This window comes from Doryrhamphus excisus, linkage group LG3, assembly GCF_037039965.1.
Source record: "Doryrhamphus excisus strain RoL-2023G ecotype Guam linkage group LG3, RoL_Dexc_Guam_v1.1, whole genome shotgun sequence".
Lineage (NCBI taxonomy): Eukaryota > Metazoa > Chordata > Actinopteri > Syngnathiformes > Syngnathidae > Doryrhamphus > Doryrhamphus excisus.
The window spans coordinates 22751866-22775535 of record NC_136359.1 but is presented as its reverse complement, the minus strand read 5'-3'; the positions used below and the strand labels follow the sequence as shown (position 1 = coordinate 22775535).

Below are 23670 nucleotides of genomic sequence, written 5' to 3'. Positions count from 1 at the left end.
GCACAAACAAGTGTTTTTTGTGACTTTTTTTTTACAAACAAGCACATAGAGTACCATCACAAAACCATCTAAATACTAAATACATGTTATTTGTATAGTCAAGTCTCGGTTTTATTTAATGGTTTGTTCTTAGAGGTCAGGTGAAACACATAAAACAACAAACATATGAAAAACCAAAGCAATTTATCAATTTATCAATACAATTCATTTGCTTTACACCAATGGTCTCAAACATGCGTCCCGCGGGCCAAATGTGGCCCGCAGGACACCAGTTTGAGGCCCCCGCCTTGATTATGAAAGTTTAATGTTTAGTGCGGCCCGCGTCAAGTTTGATATGGATGCTGTATGGTATCATGTACCCAGAAAAAATTATTACGTTTGATTAATGTTCATGTTAAAGGTTAAATAACTGTTAATAGTTATCCTCCCTGTCCGTGTGGAAGTGGTAAGTTTTTGGCTTTTTTTTTCAAGTTTAAAGGAAATAACCGTTTAGGTCGCTAGGTCTCTAGTTTGCGAGTTAGCATGTGTCGCGAGACGCTGCAGTTGCGCAATATTTTGTAAATAAAAAGAGTATAAATGTGACTATAGTCGTGTTTTGTCATGTCTACAGGGCTCTAATAATGCTTTGTTCATTTTAATATGAAAAAAATCATTTGTCTACCCACCAACTATATGTGGTTTCTTAAGTTTTTATTATTTGCCGTTTTATTATTATTATTATTATATTTATTTATTTATTACTGATTGATTGATTTTCTTTATTCTTGATTTGTTTATTTATTTTTCATTTTATTTTGTGTAGAAAAATAAAAATGAAGATATTTGAGAACAGTGGAATGTTTTATCAGAACTTTTATTGTAGAAAATCGGAACCAAAGCGAAGTTTATTAATTTTTCAGTTTTTAATAAATGCGTTTTTTTTTTTTTTGGAAAACCTGATGCGGCCCAGCCTCGCCCAGAGACCCTAGCTCCAGTGGCCCCCAGGTAAATTGAGTTTGATACCCCTGCTTTACACCGATCACAAGTGTCGATCATCATTCTGATATTAATACACTGAACAGTGTTTAATTCCAAAATGGCAGTTTATTTAATTCTTTTTGAATACACCCTGTGTGTTGTGTGTCTGCTCATGGATCCCAGAGGGTGTTGATGTCCATGCTAAGAGGTGGTTTGGGGTTAGAATATTTATGTGTGTGTGTGTGTGTGTGTGTGTGTGCACAGGAGGGCGGGTTTAAAGGTGGTAGTAAGTGAACAACCGGCATGCAATACGTGAGAGGCCCCATGTCCGCACTATCAGTGGCATCAGACGGGAAAGAGGAAAAAGGGGGGGGGGGGGGGGATGTGTTTGTGCGGCTGTTATGAGAACTGCAGTGTGTTGAAACAGAACGACTGCAACTCTGCACATCCCACTGACACACACACACACACACACACACACTCGAGTGATCACAGTGACAGTTGAACGTGCGTACACAATACAACTGGCTAGCACAGATATAAAGCGACATGATCATGAATAATGAAAATGCAGTATTGCAGTATTGCAGTATTGCAGACAGTATAATATTTTTGTTTATTTTACACACCATAGCTTCCTTTCTCTTTGTCACACACACACACACACACACACTTATTGGCGCATATCCAACCGAGAAAAAAAAAGGAGCCCTTTAAATCAGACGCATCTCGATTTGACGAAAGAGGGAGGAGACAAAGCACCGAAAAAAGCCGGTTGTTGCTAGGGGGGGCTTCAGCTGAACCTAAATCCCTCATTCGGCGTCATCACCCCCCCCCCCCCCATATCGTTGTTACAGAAGCGTGAAGCAGACATCATGACAACATCAAGTTCAACTCACATGGCCGCCCAAGACGTCCATAAGCGGCGGTCGGAGAGCAGAAAGCCGCGAGGAGGCTGCCAGAGAGGAGCATTGAGCGATGTTGAAAGTGTCCTTCCTTATTTCAGACAGCCAGATGGAGTGGCTGGTCGCGCGTCAATAACGCATCTTTGCACGTTCCTCATTCTTTCTTCTGCCACTTTCTGTTCTTTCTCATGATCTTCCTTTCTGCTCCTCCCTTTCCCTTTTTTCAATATCCTTTTCTTTCTTTCTTTTCCCGTCTCTCGGCTACACATGCAGTCGGCTTCTCTTCAGTCGACACCCTCCCCCCCTTTGCCTCTCTCTCTCTCTCTCTTGCTCTATTCCCCTCCCTCTTACGCTGCCTTTACCTCCATCTCATCTGCTCTCTCTCTCTCTCTTTTCAGTGTGTGCAGCGTGAGAGGCCATTATCTGAGCCACGGCGTGCACGTACGATCGGAATGGAGTGGAGCGTGCGAGGAACAGAAAGAGTTGTCGAGGAAGCGGTTCCATCTCCAACCTCCTTATACGCTGTTCATATCAGGCGTGCGTCGAAATCCTGCACAGAGAGGCGTCCATTGTGACTTCGATGTTACGTCGCTTGTTTTCATCGGTTCTTCCATCTGCGCCGGTTTCCTTCGCTTTCGGTGTTACCCGGGGGCAGTAGCTCCACCGCATACTGGCAGCGAGGTTGTTGTTCTCCCGAGATTGAAAAGGAGAACGACAAAGTGGGAGTTTGCGATGTCATCTTTTCAGTCAAGTAAAAGGGAAAAATACACAATATGGAAAAACTGGGAAAGGAAGGAAAAATAGTCAACATACTGAGGATGGAAGTCTATGTAACGGACTACGTCAGGCTTGGTTTATAGCAGCTAGCAGCAAGAACACAAAAAAAGGAAGAAGACCGCCATTCCAAGAACCGAAACCTCCTGTCCTGTTCACTACGCTAACGTAACCATTGAGTTGTCGCCTCCTCCTAACCTCGCTTATCATCGACCCAACGTTTCCGTGGCTGACTGGCCTTGCGGAATCGGTCCTCCTGTCACTGTCGCTGGAGTTTCCCTTTCAGGAAAAAAAAATGGCCGCCTCCTCTGTACAGCTGCTGCGTAGCGTCAATTCTTTGACATTACCCAGGATTTTCCAACTTCGACACTATTCCGCGGAACCGACTTCCTCTCCTACTACGGGCTTTCTCCGTCCCTCTTAGCCTCTCTCGCTCTCTTGTTTTCTACAGGCTGCGTTCCTCTCTCAGCGTCCGTCAAGCTTACGCTTTAAATGTTCCAACAGACTCCGATCCGGACAAAATGTACATTATCTGCATCTCTGTTGCCGTATTTTTTTTTATACAAGAGATCAGCGTCAATCCCAAAGCGAAACAACGCAGCCCGAGCCATCCAAGGGAAGGAAAGAGAAGTGGAGCATAGGTCATGTGACAATGGAGGACCAATGAAAAAAAAAAAAGAGGGAAGGTGGTGACCGAGTGGGGGGGGGGGCAAGCAGGAAACACATGTTGATTATTTGGCTTCATCATCCGCGTCATGGTGCCTTCATTTTACCGGGCGCGTCGGCGTCTGAGTCATGTGACACATTTCCTAACCCTCCAACACACACACACACACACACACACACGCTGAAAAAGGGAATCTAACAGCTCATCGCAACGTTAGGACTTTTGTAGTACTTCAACATCATCCCTACACATGAAAATAATACAATAATTCATTTTTAAAGAATAATTATCATTCAATTTAATTAATTCAACTTAAAACGTGCATCGCAGTATATAAATATATCAATTATATGCTTGTTTTACATACATGTCATATTTCACATTTATACTATGTATATGTATATGTATATGTATATGTATATGTATATGTATATGTATATGTATATGTATATGTATATGTATATGTATATGTATATGTATATAAAGGTCATATATTTCATACATTTCATATTATATTATAAACTGTTGTGCAATGTAAATTCCCCACTGAGGGACGAATAAAGGTAATTAAATTAAATTAAATTAAATTAAATTAAATTAAATTAAATTAAATTAAATTAAATTAAATTAAATTAAATTAAATTAAATTAAATTAAATTAAATTAAATTAAATTAAATTTACATGTAAAAGTTACATTTTTTTTATTTAGGGCGGCACGGCGGTCGAGTGGTTAGCGCGCAAACCTCACAGCTAGGAGACCAGGGTTCAATTCCACCCTCGGCCATGTTCTCCCCATGCATGCGTGGATTTTCTCCGAGTACTCCGGTTTCCTCCCACATTCCAAAAAAAAAAACATGCTAGGTTAATTAGCGACTCCAAATTGTCCATAGGTATGAACGTGAGTGTGAATGGTTGTTTGTCTATATGTGCCCTGTGATTGGCTGGCGACCAGTCCAGGGTGTACGCCGCCTCTCGCCCCAAGACAGCTGGGATAGCACCCCTGCGCGACCCTCGTGAGGATAAGCGGTAGAAAATGAATGAATGAATGCCATCGAAGTACCAAACAGGAAGTCACTGAGTGCGCAGGTTAATGCTGTTAGTTTATGTTGCCGTAGAGATTAAATTAATAATACAACACAGATAAACATAAAAAATAACCCCTTTAAGATCTAAGCCTGGTCAAAACAGTTCATCTTGTGTGACAATAAGAAAAGAAATAACACTTACGGTGTTTCTGATCATCACTCACACAAACCTTTCTAACTCTCCATTTCTCAGTAGCTCACAGAGGAAAGTTCCTGATTGGAGGTTTGACTTGCATATGACTAACCCCTGAGTCATGGTTTCTTCTTAATGACTGCTGACATACACCCCCTAATACACTAAAAGGGGGGGCTTATTGTGTCGTTATTGTGGGTTATCAGTGGTGGGAAGTCTGAGTCGGAGTTTCCTGTTTCATATACTTTGATATGATTGATTTGTACAACGTATGGAGGACCAAAACTGCCAAAATAATAAATAAGTAAATAAATAAAAGTGGAAATAAAAACAAAAATGAAAAAAAAAATAAAAAAATTAAATACAAAAAAATAAATATAAATGGAAATAAAAACAAAAATATTTTTTTTTAAATTTTTGAATCTTGTTTTTTATTTTTGTATTTATTTTTGCTTTTATTTATTTATTTATTTATTTATGTATATATATATTTTTATTTTAATCCAACGTATGGAGGACCAAAACTGCCAAAATAATAAATAAATAAATAAATAAAAGTGGAAATAAAAACAAAAATGAAAAAAAATCAAAAAATTAAATACAAAAAATAAATATAAATGGAAATAAAAACAAAAATATTTTTTTTTTATTTTTAAATCTTGTTTTTTATTTTTGTATTTATTTTTGCTTTTATTTATTTATGTATATATATATATTTTTATTTTAATCCAACGTATGGAGGACCAAAACTGCCAAAATAATAAATAAATAAATAAATAAAAGTGAAAATAAAAACAAAAATGAAAAAAAATTCAAAAAATTAAATACAAAAAATAAATATAAATGGAAATAAAAACAAAAATAAAAAAATATATCCATAAATAAATAAATAAAAGCAAAAATAAATACAAAAATAAAAAACAAGATTCAAAAATTAAAACAAATATATTTTTGTTTTTATTTCCATTTATATTTATTTTTTTGTATTTAATTTTTTTCATTTTTTTTTTCATTTTTGTTTTTATTTCAAATGATACTGTGTCAAAGCCCAGGGCAGTGATACTGATAAAATATAGACTTATAGACCCCTCAAACATCAGTTTCCACCCATTCTCCTTATGTTATGTTATCCTCCCTATCCGTGTGGAAGTGGTAAGTTTTTGGCTATTTAGTTTAGTCGAGCTAGAGGTGGGATACACTCTAGACTGGTTGCCAGCCAATCACAGGGCACATTCATTATTTCACTAGTTGTAAAAATAATAAATGTAGTTATTTTATTTTTATTTTTTTCCGAAATGTTTCAAACAAGACCAGTACAGCTCAGAATGGGTGGTAAGTGATGTTTGAGGGGCGGGGGCGCCATCTTTCTTGAATTCAATAGTGTTTCTCCCCATTTTGCCGGCATTCAAAACATGATTTGACCCCATGGCAAGTTATTTATTGAGCATTTGATTCTGCGAACATAGGGTGCAAGGACTAGTTTGTCACAGAGACAATGTATTTTGTGAAAATATATTTTTTAAATTTTCTGTGTTCATATGGTGTTTACGTGCTCTTAAATCACAAATCTGTTGCTGTAATTTTGTTGTATTTCTTTCTTTCTGAATTCAAGAAAGATGGCGCCCCCACCCCTCAAACATCAGTTACCCCCCATTCTCCTTATGACTCTGGTGGAATTCACAAGTAAATGTGCAAGCAATGGTTAGTATCGGTTTCGGTTATGTCAACAACCGCTCAGGTCAACGTCAGTCAACCGGTCCGATGGATGTGGAGATAAGCGGGTTGGGGTTGTATCAGCTTGAATCCATCATGTATGCACAATGTTAGTTTAAACCAAGGGTCTCAAACACGCGGTCCGTGTGCCAAATGTGGCCCGCAGGACGCTAGTTTGAGGCCCTTGCCTTGATATGAAAGTTTAATGTTTGATATGGATGCTGTATGGTATCATGTACCCAGAAAAAATTATTACGTTTGATTAATGTTCATGTTAAAGGTTAAATAACTGTTTATAGTTATCCTCCCGATCCGTGTGGAAGTGGTAAGTTTTTGGTTATTTGAGAACAATGGAATGTTTTATCAGAGCTTTTATTGTAGAAAATCGGAACCAAAGCAAAGTTTATTCATTTTTCTGTTTTTAATAAATGCGTTTTTTTTTGGGGGGGGAAAACCTGATGCGGCCCAGTCTCACCCAGACCCTAGCTCCAGTGGCCCCCAAGTAAATTGAGTTTGAAACCCCTGTTGTATGGTATCATGTACCCAGAAAAAAATTATTACGTTTGATTAATGTTCATGTTAAAGGTTAAATAACTGTTAATAGTTATCCTCCCAATCCGTGTGGAAGTGGTACGTTTTTGGTTATTTGAGAACAATGGAATGTTTTATCAGAGCTTTTATTGTAGAAAATCGGAACCAAAGCAAAGTTTATTCATTTTTCTGTTTTTAATAAATGCGTTTTTTTTTTGGGGGGGAAAACCTGATGCGGCCCAGTCTCACCCAGACCCTAGCTCCAGTGGCCCCCAAGTAAATTGAGTTTGAAACCCCTGTTGTATGGTATCATGTACCCAGAAAAAAATTATTACGTTTGATTAATGTTCATGTTAAAGGTTAAATAACTGTTAATAGTTATCCTCCCTATCCGTGTGGAAGTGGTAAGTTTTTGGCTATTTAAGTTTAAAGGAAATATCTTGAAGGCTACCGTTTAGGTCGCTAGCTCTCTAGTTTGCGAGTTAGCATGTGTCTCAAGACTCTGCAGTTGCGCAATATGTTGTTTTATTATATTTTAGTTTTATTTTTATTGCTTTTAATTTATTTTATTCATTTTTCTGTTTTTAATAAATGCGTTTTTTGTTTTTTTTTTTTGATGCGACCCAGTCTCACCCAGACGCTAGCTCCAGTGGCCCCCAACTAAATTGAGTTTGAGACCCCTGGTTTAAACTGTAGCCATCTTTCTTCCTCAGCGAATCATGAGCATCCCAGCCATGACATGAGTGTGCGAGCTCGTCCAATCATGTCACGTCAGCCCCACTCCTTTTTTTTCCTTCCCTCCACTCGGAATCCCATCGACCGGCATACAACCCCCCCCCCCCCTCCCTGCTTCACTGCCCTGCAGTCTAATGGCATCAAGGTCTTGTGTCTCCCCTCCCCCCTCAATGTGCTCTTTGCTCTCTTTCTTCAGCACCGTCTTTCTTCCTGTGCATCCAGCACCTGTTTCTCATTACAGAGACCAAGACATGCGTTCAGAAAAACATGCAACCAAACAATAAATACAGCAAATCAATAAATGCAGATATATGCGGTATTGTTATTGTGTGTGTTCTTGCTCTGCATGCACATGACTGCACACACTCGCATGCTAGAATGCATACTGTATTGGATTGTTCACTGAGGGTCAACGGGTTTATTGGAGGGCGGGACCAAGTAGCAGAGCTGCACTGAGTATCATCATGAGAATAAAAGCTCAGTTGAGCTAATGTGTACATGTTTTTAAACATGGTTAATTATAACATGAATATAATATGAATATGAATATGATATTACATGCACACTTTATGCAGATTTTTTTGGTGTGTTTGTTTGTTTAGTTTTGCTAAGCTCATATCTGAAGCATAATGATTGATAGTTCTTATTCAAGAACAGAACAAGTTAATAATGTATGGGTGTTGGTTTGATTTCCTGCACAGTGGTAGACGTGCGTGCAAAGTTTATAACACAAAAACTTAATAAAAAACATAAATGCACGTCATTGTACATCTAATATCGTCCAATAATGTAGCATTGATGCTGGAGTAAAGTTACAAATATATTCCCCCATGCATAAATTAGACACTATACTTGTTAGAACTTGTTGTTATTTTTTATTTTATTTTATATATTTTTTATTTTTATTTTTTTAAATTTTTTTTTTGATTATTTTTTAAGAGGAGTGAGCAAATCGTTCCAAATATCAATCATATGGACACAATAGTATTACCGGTATAAGATTTAGGAATGGGTAATGTGGCCTATAATTTATTACCACTATTATATGGTTGATTATGACCCATTATTAGTCAAAATTATGCATATTTAAGAAAATGTTATACAGTATATATATATTATACAGTATATAGTTGGCCTAAATTTATCTGCCTGTAAGTATTTCAAATAAAATGGGTGACTAATTTACAGTCATAATTACTTTACATTGATGTGAAAATACCCACTGCAGGAAGTATGCGCTCCAGAAAAACAACAACACAGAACTTGCCCAATGCTAATGTGTGTCTGTTCTGTCTTATTTATGTCTTATTTTCTGATATTAGGTCTACTATATTGGGTAATATGAGTGTAAAGGTGACTATAGGGGTGTTATTTCATGTCTAGAGGACTCTAAACCATGTTCAGTAGGTTGCAAAAAGGTTTTCTATGCGGAAATATTATTATTATTATTATTATGAAAATATACTATTTATGAACAAGGAATCCTACTTCCCTTATTGTGGTCGGGTCTGAAACTCAATTCACCGCAATAAACAAGGGATTACTGTATATTGTTTTCAGAAGATTTGTTGTGTAAAACTGTAATTATACAACATAATGTTGCAGATGAATTCAAATACAATAAAATTCAAGCATCACCTGCAGAAAAAAGTATAGTGTGTTTTTTTTTCCTTTCGTGCAAAGCATTCTAAAGAGCATGACAACTACTTAAGTTTAGTCCTTGATTCTACAATAACATCCAAGGTACAAAGAACAGGAAAAACAGGTGTCTTGTTGATAATGGAAAAGAGTACTGTAAAATACTAAGTAATAGGCGTGGCTACTTTAAAGAACATTTTTTCACATGTAGTAGGCACAAACATTTGGTGCTGTACACATTTTTTTTTATTAAAAAAAGGAGTATAGAAAATACTTCCTGAATTAAGCACACATTCTTTTTCTAAAAAAAATATTTCAAATTTAAAAGCTTCTTTCTAACAATGCCCTTGATGTAAAATGATGATGTAAAATGTGCAAATCTGTGCAGAAGGCAATGCATTTAGTTTTTAGTTTAGTTTTAGTTTTAAAGCATTTAGTTTTTAGTTTAGTTTTAGTTTTAATGCATTTAGTTTTTAGTTTAGTTTTAGTTTTAATGCATTACGTTTTTAGTTTAGTTTTAGTTTTAATGCATTTAGTTTTTAGTTTAGTTTTAGTTTTAATGCATTTAGTGTTTAGTTTAGTTTTAATGCATTACGTTTTTAGTTTAGTTTTAGTTTTAATGCATTTAGTTTTTAGTTTAGTTTTAGTTTTAATGCATTTAGTTTTTAGTTTAGTTTTAATGCATTTAGTTTTTAGTTTAGTTTTAATGCATTTAGTTTTTAGTTTAGTTTTAATGCATTTAGTTTTTAGTTTAGTTTTAATGCATTTAGTTTTTAGTTTAGTTTTAGTTTTAATGCATTTAGTTTTTAGTTTAGTTTTAATGCATTTAGTTTTTAGTTTAGTTTTAATGCATTTAGTTTTTAGTTTAGTTTTAATGCATTTAGTTTTTAGTTTAGTTTTAGTTTTAATGCATTTAGTTTTTAGTTTAGTTTTAATGCATTAAGTTTTTAGTTTAGTTTTAGTTTTAATGCATTGAGTTTTTAGTTTAGTTTCAGTTTTAATGCATTTAGTTTTTAGTTTAGTTTTAGTTTTAATGCATTTAGTTTTTAGTTTAGTTTTAGTTTTAATGCATTTAGTTTTTAGTTTAGTTTTAATGCATTTAGTTTTTAGTTTAGTTTTAGTTTTATTGCATTTAGTTTTTAGTTTAGTTGTAGTTTTATTGCATTTAGTTTTTAAGTTTAGTTTTAGTTTTAATGCATTTAGTTTTTAATTTAGTTTTAGTTTTAATGCATTACGTTTTTAGTTTAGTTTTAGTTTTAATGCATTTAGTTTTTAGTTTAGTTTTAGTTTTAATGCATTTAGTTTTTAGTTTAGTTTTAGTTTTAATGCATTTAGTTTTTAGTTTAGTTTTAGTTTTAATGCATTTAGTTTTTAGTTTAGTTTTAGTTTTAATGCATTTAGTTTTTAGTTTAGTTTTAGTTTTAATGCATTTAGTTTTTAGTTTAGTTTTAGTTTTAATGCATTTAGTTTTTAGTTTAGTTTTAGTTTTAATGCATTTAGTTTTTAGTTTAATCTTAGTTTTAATGCATTAAGTTTTTACTTTAGTTTTAATGCATTAAGTTTTTAGTTTAGTTTTAGTTTTAATGCATTTAGTTTTTAGTTTTAGTTTTAATGCATTTAGTTTTTAGTTTAATCTTAGTTTTAATGCATTAAGTTTTTAGTTTAGTTTTAATGCATTTAGTTTTTAGTTTAGTTTTAGTTTTAATGCATTTAGTTTTTAGTTTAGTTTTAGTTTTAATGCATTTAGTTTTTAGTTTAGTTTTAGTTTTAATGCATTTAGTTTTTAGTTTAGTTTTAGTTTTAATGCATTTGGTTTTTAGTTTAGTTTTAGTTTTAATGCATTTAGTTTTTAGTTTAGTTTTAGTTTTAATGCATTTAGTTTTTAGTTTAGTTTTAGTTTTAATGCATTTAGTTTTTAGTTTAGTTTTAATGCATTTAGTTTTTAGTTTAGTTTTAGTTTTAATGCATTTAGTTTTTAGTTTAGTTTTAATGCATTTAGTTTTTAGTTTAGTTTTAGTTTTAATGCATTTAGTTTTTAGTTTAGTTTTAGTTTTAATGCATTTAGTTTTTAGTTTAATCTTAGTTTTAATGCATTAAGTTTTTAGTTTAGTTTTAATGCATTTAGTTTTTAGTTTAGTTTTAGTTTTAATGCATTTAGTTTTTAGTTTAATCTTAGTTTTAATGCATTAAGTTTTTAGTTTAGTTTTAATGCATTAAGTTTTTAGTTTAGTTTTAGTTTTAATGCATTTAGTTTTTAGTTTTAGTTTTAATGCATTTAGTTTTTAGTTTAATCTTAGTTTTAATGCATTAAGTTTTTAGTTTAGTTTTAATGCATTTAGTTTTTAGTTTAGTTTTAGTTTTAATGCATTTAGTTTTTAGTTTAGTTTTAGTTTTAATGCATTTAGTTTTTAGTTTAGTTTTAGTTTTAATGCATTTAGTTTTTAGTTTAGTTTTAGTTTTAATGCATTTGGTTTTTAGTTTAGTTTTAGTTTTAATGCATTTAGTTTTTAGTTTAGTTTTAGTTTTAATGCATTTAGTTTTTAGTTTAGTTTTAGTTTTAATGCATTTAGTTTTTAGTTTAGTTTTAATGCATTTAGTTTTTAGTTTAGTTTTAGTTTTAATGCATTTAGTTTTTAGTTTAGTTTTAATGCATTTAGTTTTTAGTTTAGTTTTAGTTTTAATGCATTTAGTTTTTAGTTTAATCTTAGTTTTAATGCATTAAGTTTTTAGTTTAGTTTTAATGCATTTAGTTTTTAGTTTAGTTTTAGTTTTAATGCATTTAGTTTTTCGTTTAGTTTTAGTTTTAATGCATTAAGTTTTTAGTTTAGTTTTAGTTTTAATGCATTGAGTTTTTAGTTTAGTTTTAGTTTTAATGCATTTAGTTTTTAGTTTAGTTTCAGTTTTAATGCATTTAGTTTTTAGTTTAGTTTTAGTTTTAATGGGTTTTTAAAACTTTAAAAAAAAATTTAATACGTGTTAACACGTATGGCACCGATCTTATTCACCAGCTCCTCCTGTTCGCGTTCAGCCATGTTTATGCAATATAATGGTGGGAAAACTACAGTCCAGGGGCCACATCGACCCACCAAGCCGAATGTGTATATACTGTATTTATGAAAGTGTGTATATGTATATATATTTACTTTATTTAGTATTAGTATAGTATTAATTTATTTTCTATTTTGTTCCTTTATTATACCAAAAATGAACCAACGTCCACACCAAACCAGTACCATTCATTCATTCATTCATTTTCAAGAGGCGAGAGGCGGGGTACACCCTGGACTGGTGGCCAGCCAATCACAGGGCACATATAGTCAAACAACCATTCACACTCACATTCATACCTATGGACAATTTAGAGTCGTCAATTAACCTAGCATGTTTTTGGAATGTGGGAGGAAACCGGAGTACCCAGAAAAAAAAACACGCATGCATGGGGGAAAACATTACTTGAACCCTGGTCTCCCAGCTGTGAGGTCTGCGCGCTTACCACTCGACCACCGTGCCGCTCCAAACCAGTACCAGTACATCTAATTTGTTTTTTGCATCAATACAAACATTGTATTTTAGACTTCAGTTTGTTTTGTTTTTGTTTATATTTTTGCTTTTTCTGATACATTAACGCCCAGTTTGGACTGAAAAACAATCAGACTGCACTTATCCGGAATAACAAACAAAAACTGTGTACATATATTTATACTGTTATTGTGTATATTTTGTATTTTTCATAATTTTTTAATAGATGTGTCTGCACCTACTCTACCAAAATGAATTCCTAGTATGTGTTTGATCATACCTGGCAATAAACCCTTTTTCTGATTCTGATTCTGATTCTGATTCTGATTCTGATATTACACAAGCAAAATCATGCTCAGTTGAGTTGAGTCATACTGGCGACATTCAGCACGTGCAAATCAACACCAGTAGCCCAGCTGGGGAAGGCCTCGCCCCCACCAACCCCTCCTCAAAGCTCCCCACAAAGAGAATTGGAGGAGTGGTTTGGATGAAAAAATGGTGGTGGGCGGGTGGGACAGCAGCAACAAGGAGGACGAAATTCAGCTCTTTGTGTTTGCAGCAACATTTAAGCAACATAATCAATACACAAAATTACTCGACAAAAAAACAAAACAGCTTGAAGAAATGAAAACATAAAAGAACATTATATGCTACTAATGTTGGACTGCACAGTAAGAGTCATTAAGAGCATGTATTGATTTCACTGGTAAACAGGAAGTGGATCCTTTTATGCAAATTAGACAAATGTGGTCTGAAATGAGGAAATCTTAAGAGGGAAAAGCCTCCTATGCAGTCGTGCATGGTGGCTGCTTGCCATCCTTGTCTCTTCATGACTCCGGCTAAGATTAGCTCTCCGTATGTCCTATCAGGCACAGCCGGATTTAAAGGGCCAGCGCTCAGGCGTGCAAACGCCACTTTGTGTTGTACACATTTCAGGATTTCATTTGAAATGGAACGCTTGTACAATATAGCTCACTGATAATCTTTTTTTTTTTTTTTAGGAATATAATAAAAGCATATATTTATAATCACATTGTGCAGGGAAAACTCCAACAGCTGTGGAGATGCTCGATATAAAACCTGGCTGCGGCGTCCGCTCGGATTCAGGACTGCATGAATGGCACACGCCCAGCGGGGGCGACAGCAGCGCAGCCGGCAGTCATGTGAGAGTTAAAGAGCTCCCGTGAACAGCTGAGAGCTCCACCCCGCCTTCTCTTACCATACATTTTTTATTAACTGCGGCACCGAGCAGCTGACAAATTTTGCTTCCTTTCCATCAAACGCAAATAGCAGCGACAATGTCGATATACGCCAAACGACCGCCCGTCCTCATTATGTGTCTACTTTATTGGATATTCTTCTCACATGGGAGTAAAAGATATTTTTTAAAATATATATACCAGGGGTCTCAAACACGCGGTCCGCGGGCCAAATGTGGCGCGCAGGACACTAGTTTGAGGCCCCCGCCTTGATATGAATGTTTAATGTTAGTGCGGCCCGCGCTAGTTTGATATGGATGCTGTATGGCAGGGGTCTCAAACACGCGGCCCGTGGGCCAAATGTGGCCCGCAGCACACTAGTTTGAGGCCCCTGCCTTGATATGAAAGTTTAATATTAGTGTTGATATGGTTGCTGTATGGTATCATGTACCCAGAAAAAATTACTACGTTAGATTAATAGTTATCCTCCCTATCCGTGTGGAAGTGGTAAGTTTTTGGCTTTTTAAGCTTAAAGGAAAATAACTTGAAGGCTACCGTTTAGGTCGCTAGCTCTCTAGTTTGCGAGTTAGCATGTGTCTCAAGACCCTGCAGTTGCGCAATATGTTGTAAATAAAAAGAGTATAAATGTGACTATAGTCGTGTTTTGTCATGTCTACAGGGCTCTAATAATGCTTTGTTCATTTTAATCTGGAAAAAATAATTTGTCTACCCACCAACTATATGTGGTTTCTTAAGTTTTTATTATTTGCCGTTTTATTATTATTATTATATTTATTGATGACTTATTGATTGATTTTCTTTATTCTTGATCTTATTTTGTGTAGAAAATAAATAAATAATAAATAAATAAACGGTCGCCTCCAAGTTATTTTCTTTAAACTTAAAAAGCCAAAAACTTACCACTTCCACACAGAGAGGGAGGGTAACTATTAACACTTATTTAACCTTTAACATGAACATTAATCAAACGTAATAATTTTTTCTGGGTACATGATACCATACAGCATCCATATCAAACTTGCGTGGGGCCGCACTAACATTAAACTTTCATATCAAGACGGGGGCCTCAAACTAGTGTCCTGCGGGCCACATTTGGCCCGCGGGCCGAGTGTTTGAGACCCCTGCGTTTTTAGTACACAAATGTGTCTATTCAAAAACAACCACAAGAAAAAAAAAAACAACTAACAGTTCATAGCTTCAATGTCCGGAGATCCAAATACTTTCCTATTCAGAGTAAGCACATTGAAAGCAACACTAAATGCAAGACTTGTGATGTCATACGTTCCACTTCCTGAGTCAATACACCAAACCACTTCCTACACAAATACACGCCCATACGCACAGTTGGTCATGTGACCAACATTGGCTGCTGGACCTGAGCTAAAATTAAAGTCGTGATGTCATCACATACTCAGTGTTGCCTTGGAAACTAGGTCAGTGTTAACCCTTTGCATACGAGGCCGGGGATTCCATGCAAGGCTGAAGATACGATTAAAATGCTTTCCATCTGCAGTCTCACACATGCAGCTGTTTCTTTTCCCACAGGAAATCCCGGGCAGAAGAATGCAAGCGAGGGACATTCTTCAAACTACCCAAATACACTTTGAATCTAATTTTAAAAATACTAAAGCAGGGGTCTCAAACACGCGGCCCGCGGGCCAAATGTGGCACGCAAGACACCAGTTTGAGGCCCCCGCCTTGATATGAAAGTTTAATGTTAGTGCAAGTTTGATATGGATGCTGTATGGTATCATGTACCCAGAAAAAATTATTACGTTTGATTAATGTTCATGTTAAAGTTTAAATAACTGTTAATAGTTATCCTCCCTATCCGTGTGGAAGTGGTAAGTTTTTGGCTTTTTAAGTTTAAAGAAAATAACTTGAAGGCTACCATTTAGGTCGCTAGCTCTCTAGTTTGCGAGTTAGCATGTGTCTCAAGACCCTGCAGTTGCGCAATATGTTGTAAATAAAAAGAGTATAAATGTGACTATAGTCGTGTTTTGTCATGTCTACAGGGCTCTAATAATGCTTTGTTCATTTTAATCTGAAAAAAATCATTTGTCTACCCACCAACTATATGTGGTTTCTCAAGTTTTTATTATTTGCTGTTTTATTATTATTATTATATTTATTTATTACTGATTGATTGATTTTCTTTATTCTTGATTTGTTTATTTATTTTTCATCTTATTTTGTGTAGAAAAATAAAAAGTAAGATATTTGAGAACAGTGGAATGTTTTATCAGAGCTTTTCTTGTAGAAAATCTGAACCAAAGCAAAGTTTATTCATTTTTTTGTTTTTAATAAATGCGTTTTTTGGGTTTTTTTGGAAAACCTGATGCGGCCCAGTCTCACCCAGACCCTAGCTCTAGTGGCCCCCAAGTAAATTGAGTTTGAGACCCCTGTGCTAAAGCGATTATTTGAGCAACGAGGTGCACATGCAAAGAAGGCCGTGTTTGCAGTTTGGTGAGCAGGGTGCTGTTTGACAAGGAAACAAGATCTTGACAAGATAAACACTACACCGCTGACGTGCATAGCAACCGAAAGCCTCAACAAAGAGCAGCTATGGAAAGTAATTAATGCACAACAAGGCAGTTTGTGAAAGCAAGATCATGTCTAAAGACGACTTCACAACATAGACAGCTTTTATTCTGGTAACCAAAATATTGGGACTAGGTCACCGAAAAATGCAGTGCATGTGTAAGCAATGCGTACATCATAGAGCAGGGGTCTCAAACTCAATTTACTTGGGGGCCACTGGAGCTAGGGTCTGGGCAAGGCTGGGCCGCATTTATTATAAACGCATTTATTATAAACAGAAAAATATACAAACTTTTTCAGTGCTTTGGTTCCGATTTTCTACAAGAAAAGCTCTGATAAAACATTCCACTGTTCTCAAATATCTTAATAATCTTTTTATTTACAACATATTGCACAACTGCAGGGTCTTGAGACACATGCTAACTCGCAAACTAGAGAGCTAGCGACCTAAACGGTAGCCTTCAAGTTATTTCCTTTCAACTTAAATAGCCAAAAACTTACCACTTCCACATGGATAGCGAGGATAACTATTAACAGTTATTTAACCTTTAACATGAACATTAATCAAACGTAATAATTTTTTCTGGGTACATGATACCACACAGCATCCATATCAAACATTAAACTTTCATATCAAGGCGAGGGCCTCAAACTAGTGTCCTGCGGACCACATTTGGCCCGCGGGCCGCATGTTTGAGACCCCTGGTTTAAACTAACATTGTGCACACATGATGGATTCAAGCTGATACAGCCCCAACCCGCTTATCTCCACATCCATCGGACCGGTTGACTGACGTTGACCTGAGAGCTAGCGACCTAAACGGTAGCCTTCAAGTTATTTCCTTTAAACTTAAAAAGCCAAAAACTTACCACTTCCACACGGATAGGGAGGATAACTATTAACAGTTATTTAACCTTTAACATGAACATTAATTAAACGTAATATTTTTTTTCTAGGTACTTGATACCATACAGCATCCATATCAAACATTAAACTTTCATATCAAGGCGGGGGCCTCAAACTAGTGTCCTGCGGGCCACATATGGCCCATAGAGAAACTCCTCATGACAACATCTGGACTGACGTGTATTTATGCATGCCCATTGGAATTAACATCCACGTGCCGGGAGCATCTTTTTCCAAGAAACGCTCAAACTCGGAGCGGCGACACGCCGCGCAGCGCACCAAAGCTTCGTGCGCATGCGTGACCCACTAACTTTTACTCCCTTTACCTGGTTTGACTCTACACTCACAAGGACGTCGCGCCCCCTCCCGGCTCCTGAGCCAGAACGTAGGATTCCTCCTCCTTCTCCTCTCCCCTCCTTCTTTCCCTGGTCTCTTGTATCTACACATGCCTGGCGCTGGCACCAATCAGCGGGCAGCGTGGGACGCTTTAAACTGAGGATGCCGCCTCGCCAATGTGACTATTCCGCATTTAGATGATCTCTTGGATTGTTTTTTTTAATAATATACAGATTCATAAATAAAATAACAAAAACCTGGTTGTCCAGGCTTGTCGCTGAGCAAATTCAAGGTTTTCCAAATAGCCATGAATGTTCTCGTTAAAATATGGATGTCATTGAATGCACCATGGGGTGGAAAAGAGGTGGGAGGGCGTGGAGAAGAGAATAATAATCAATAGAATAATGCGACAGGCTGCTTCAAATCCACCTGCCATTAAGGGACACAGCGTAATCCTTCTTGTCATGTGATTTATTATTTTTTTTATGATTTATTCCTTTTCTACTTGCACAGATATGTCGATTTTAAAATGTACAATTATGTAATAGGTGTTTTCAATCCATGCACAGTTCTATTTATACACATTCATAAGTGAACAGCATGCAAATTCAAACAAAAGCATTCTGCCCCCCCCTCTGTCTACACTAGCGATGAAATTATGTTTTGTGTCCCGCCAAACCCCCCCCCCCATCCCACCCACCCCTGCCTTCCTTCCTTCCTCGCCAGCCTCCCACCGATCAATCCTGAAATAGTCTGCACCGATAGCGATGAATATTTACCCTCCGAGTGCCACAGATGTCTCTTGCTTTGTATTCCTTTGTCCGTCAGCCGAACCCCCATCAGAAACCCCCCATGGCGTCTCTCCCACCTTCACCTCTATTCCTCCTCCGCTTCTTTCTATCACTCTCTCTCTCTCTCTCTCTCTCTCTCTCTCGATACTCCTTCGTCTTCCAGCAGTTCATTCAGGAAGCCATCTTGCGTTTTTTAATCTGCTTTTGCCGGAGCACTCGTACGCACACACACGGTCTCTCTCTTTCTCTCTCTCTCACTCACCCCCCCCCCCTTGCTTGTTCTCAATCCCTTGTGCAAGTACAGCAATAGGTCTACACACACACACACATTTTTTTTCTGTATGGATTTGAACGTCATCTCCAAAAGCACTCCGCCCTCCTTACATGTATGCACAAACACAAACACAAAGGCAGGCGGCGCACCGACCAATCAGAACGCAGACTGAGCTCTGCTGCTAGGGTGAAATTTAAACACATGGATGCTAATAATAAAACAAATGTGTATATAAAATTAAAAAAAAAAAGGGAGAGTGGTTGAATATGTGTTGTTTGGGTGACATAAAGACACAAAGTGTGTGTTTGAGACTGTGCGGTGTGGGTGTGTGTGTGTGTGTGGGGGGGGGGGGGGGGGATGGGTAATCTCTATGTCTCCTGTCAATTATCTCTTGGAGCTTGCCTTCCCTAAACAATGCCTCTGGTATGTGCTATTGCTAAGCACCATCTGTGTCAGGGCTGCCTGCAATAACTGGACTGGACTACACAGCATGTACACACACACACACACACACACACATGCACACATGCAAAAAATACCATTACTCAGCAAAGACCCACATACGTATTAAAAGTCAGCAAAAATAGAAACAATGGCAGAAAAGTGTACAATAACAACTGTGCAAAAAGGGCGCCGTTATAACGATCTGTGCATGTTTATCAAACCGAACGATTCACATGTGACAAATTTGTCACCTAGTAAAACTACAAAATAATACTACTTCCCGCAAAAGTGTACTGAGGTAAAATATGCAGTAATAGTATATTTAATTGAATATCGCCGACAGGTCTACGCCCCCCTCCCCGAGTGTCGACGACCGATCGAGAGCTACGCCGAGGAGACAACCGAAGAGGCAGGCGAGGCAGCAGCCCCGGAGTGACACAGCGTTTGTAGTAGCGTACGCTCTCGTACGGCATGAGGGGAAATCCCCGCTGCTGACGTCACATGGGGGTCACGTGCGAGGAATGTGTGTGATTCTGTGTGTGTGTGTGTGTGTGTGTGTGTGTGTGTGTTTATGTGCCAGCTCAGGCTTTTAAGAGTGGCCCAAGAGCGCCGCTACGTTAGGATATGGACTCGCGCAAATGGAGGAGGTTGAGTTCATTGGGGGTATTTTTTACATGCAAAGGGTCCATGACCGCGATTTAACAATTGGGATCATCTGGGAATGGGGTTTGTTTTGGTGTACTTCAAATATAATGTTTACAGCATTCATTCATTCATTTTCTACAGGGCACATATAGACAAACAACCATTCACACTCACATTCATACCTATGGACAATTTGGAGTCGCTAATTAACCTAGCATGTTTTTGGGATGTGGGAGGAAACCGGAGTACCAGGAGAAAACCCACGCATGCACAGGGAGAACATGCAAACTCCACACAAAAATGGCAGAGGGTGGAATTGAACTCGGGTCTCCTAGCTGTGAGGTCTGCGCGCTAACCACTCAACCGCCGTGTAGAATTTTTTTTTGAATAAAAAAATAACAATCTTTAAAAAGTATCTACAGGAATGCTTGAGTGCCCAATGTGGGGCTCGAACCCACGACTCACTCTCTACTGACTGAGGTAACTGGGCGTTATTTATCTTTAGATATCACTTTGTTTTTAATATTAAAAAAATAAAAAATAAAAAATAAAAAATAAAAAATAAAAAATAAAAAATAAAAAATAAAAAATAAAAAATAAAAAATAAAAAATAAAAAATAAAAAATAAAAAATAAAAAAAAATAAAAAATAAAAAATAAAAAATAAAAAATAAAAAATAAAAAATAAAAAATAAAAAATAAAAAATAAAAAATAAAAAATAAAAAATAAAAAATAAAAAATTCATTCATTTTCTACCGCTTTTTCCTCACGAGGGTCGCGGGGGTGCTGGACTATCCCAGCCGTCTTCGGGCGAGAGGCGGGGTACACCCTGGACTGGTCGCCAGCCAATCACAGGGCACATATAGACAAACAACCATTCACACTCACATTCATACCTATGGACAATTTGGAGTCGCTAATTAACCTAGCATGTTTTTGGAATGTGGGAGGAAACCGGAGTACCCGGAGAAAACCCACGCATGCACGGGGAGAACATGCAAACTCCACACAGAGATGGCCGAGGGTGGAAAAATAAAAAATAAAAAATAAAAAATAAAAAATAAAAAATAAAAAATAAAAAATAAAAAATAAAAAATAAAAAATAAAAAATAAAAAATAAAAAATAAAAAATAAAAAATAAAAAATAAAAAATAAAAAATAAAAAATAAAAAATAAAAAATAAAAAATAAAAATTAAAAATTAAAAAATTAAAAATAAAAAATACAAAATACAAAATAAAAAATACAAAATACAAAATAAAAAATAAAAAATAAAAAATAAATAAAATAGCATCTTTTCACACAGGTTCAGGGCTTTGTACCTCAATAATAATTTTTTTTTAGTTATGATATTATTAGAGTCCTCACTGTTGTTCTGCTTTAAAGAAACTTGCAATGGTCTTTTTGCTATTCTTTGTGAGAGGTCCTGGAAGAACAGTTAATGGTCGACGTTCTTGATAGAAATGAATGGAAAGACATGGACTGTAAATGCCACACGACAAGACAAGTCGAAAAAAGAAGTCCATTCATTCATTTTCTATACCGCTTGTCGTCACTATCCCAGCTGTCATCTCGGGTGAGAGGCGGGGTCATGCTGAACTGGTGACTAGCCAATCGAAGAGGACTTATAGACAAACAACCTTTCACACTCACATTCACACCAATGGACTATTTAGAGCAGGGGTCTCAAACTCAATTTACCTGGGGGCCACTGGAGCTAGTTATTTCCTTTAAACTTAAATAGCCAAAAACTTACCACTTCCACACGGATAGGGAGGATAACTATTAACAGTTATTTAACCTTTAACATGAACATTAATCAAACGTAATCATTTTTTCTAGGTACATGATACCATACAGCATCCATATCAAACTTGCGCGGGGGCCGCACTAACATTAAACTTTCATATCAAGGCGGGGGCCTCAAATTAGTGTCCTGCGGGCCACATTTGGCCCGCGGGCCGCGTGTTTGAGACCCCTGTTTTAGAGTCTCCAATTATCATGCATATTTGATATGCGATATGAACTCACAATCTCCAATTTTTTTGTGTGCAGCCCCGCTGGCTACATGATGCATGAGTAATAAATAACGCAAGATGGCTAAAAAGAGCTAGGGTTCTTACAGAGGTCAGGGCTTTAGAAACACCGAGGCAGTAAACTTCTATTACCCCTCAGCAAAAAAAGCCCTTGGAAAGCGGACGGTTACCATTAGGAGAGTCTGAGTTGAGTTAAATAACCTTTCACTCTCTCATATGGCAACACGTAGTTGCAAATATATCCGCATGCATATAAGTCTCTAACAGGAAACTTCTCAATGCGATTGCAAAAATAACAAAAATAACGTCACAAAAAAACTACAGGAAACCCTAGGGGGTTTGCGAGAAACCTTGTAAAAATCCAGACAGCAAAACAAGACAAGGCAGGCCTGAAGAGTGCTGATGAGAGCCCCTATTTCCTGTTTGTGTCATTTCCTTTAACCTCAAGGTGATGCTCAACACCTCAACATCTCTGTGACCGCATTCACATGAACATCCTTCAAACATTACATACGAAACATTATATATGAATTATACACATGTATACTTGTGTGTACATTTCAAGTACCCAATTGGATATATCGCCGTATTGCAACCAAACTGAAGTGTTTTCATTCTACTGGTGTTGTTACCAGAATGTTGCTTGTAAACTTTTGAGTGTTACCAGACACGTTGTAAACCATGCAAGAAAGTCAAGATACGACAGGCCTGAACAGAACTGTCAGAAGACCCTACATTTGCACATAAATGAACCCACAATTTTGTTTCACCGTATAAACCGGGGGTCTCAAACACGCGGCCCGCGTGCCAAATGTGGCCCGCAGGACACTACTTTGAGGCCCCCGCCTTGATATGAAAGTTAAATGTTTGATATGGATGCTGTATGGTATCACGTACTCAGAAAAAAATATTACGTTTGATTCATGTTCATGTTAAAGGTTAAATAACTGTTAATAGTTATCCTCCCTATCCGTGTGGAAGTGGTAAGTTTTTGGCTATTTAAGTTTAAAGGAAATAACATGAAGGCTACCGTTTTTTGGTCGCTAGCTCTCTAGTTTGCAAGTTAGCATGTGTCTCAAGACCCTGCAGTTGCGCAATATGTTGTAAATAAAAAGAGTATAAATGTGACTATAGTCGTGTTTTGTCATGTCTACAGGGCTCTAATAATGCTTTGTTCATTTTAATATGAAAAAAATAATTAGTCTACCCACCAACTATATGTGGTTTCTTAAGTTTTTATTATTTGCCGTTTTATTATTATTATTATATTTATTTATTACTGATTGATTTTCTTTATTCTTGATTTGTTTATTTATGTATATCTTATTTTGTGCAGAAAAATAAAAATTAAGATATTTGAGAACAGTGGAATGTTTTATCAAAGCTTATCCTCCCCATCCGTGTGGAAGTGGTACGTTTTTGGCTATTTAAGTTTAAAGGAAATAACTTGAAGGCTACCGTTTAGGTCGCTAGCTCTCTACTTTGTGAGTTAGCATGTTTCTCATGTGTTTATTTGTCATCTTATTTGGTGCAGAAAAATAAAAATTAAGATATTTGAGAACAGTGGAATGTTTTATCAGAGCTTTTATTGTAGAAAATTGGAACCAAAGCACTGAAAAAGTTTGTATATTTTTCTGTTTTTAATAAATGCGTTTGTTTTTTTTTTTTTTTTGGAAAACCTGATGCAGCCCAGCTTTGCCCAGACCCTAGCTCCAGTGGCCCCCAGGTAAATTGAGTTTGCGACCCCTGATATAAACACAAATCATCTACAGTAGCCATGTCATGTCTTTACATATTCAAGTGTCAATAATTGTATTTT

At 36.3% G+C, this 23670-nt stretch overlaps 1 protein-coding gene across 2 annotated transcripts in view; it reads right to left on the bottom strand.

Annotated features, from left to right (window-relative positions):
- The window catches only part of tet3 (tet methylcytosine dioxygenase 3), a 44066-nt gene extending 25401 nt beyond the window's left edge, over positions 1-18665 (bottom strand). The window contains exon 1 of one of the 2 annotated variants that reach the window (XM_058070050.2): positions 18442-18665. Coding sequence is in view for 1 of the 2 variants with exons in the window: in XM_058070049.2 (XP_057926032.2) it covers positions 1857-1877 (21 nt within the window). In the remaining variant the exon portion in view is untranslated. Of the gene's footprint in view, positions 1-1856; positions 3316-18441 lie in introns of those variants that run through there. The other variant, XM_058070049.2, reaches the window with a different exon arrangement.
- Between the last annotated feature and the right edge of the window lie 5005 nt (positions 18666-23670).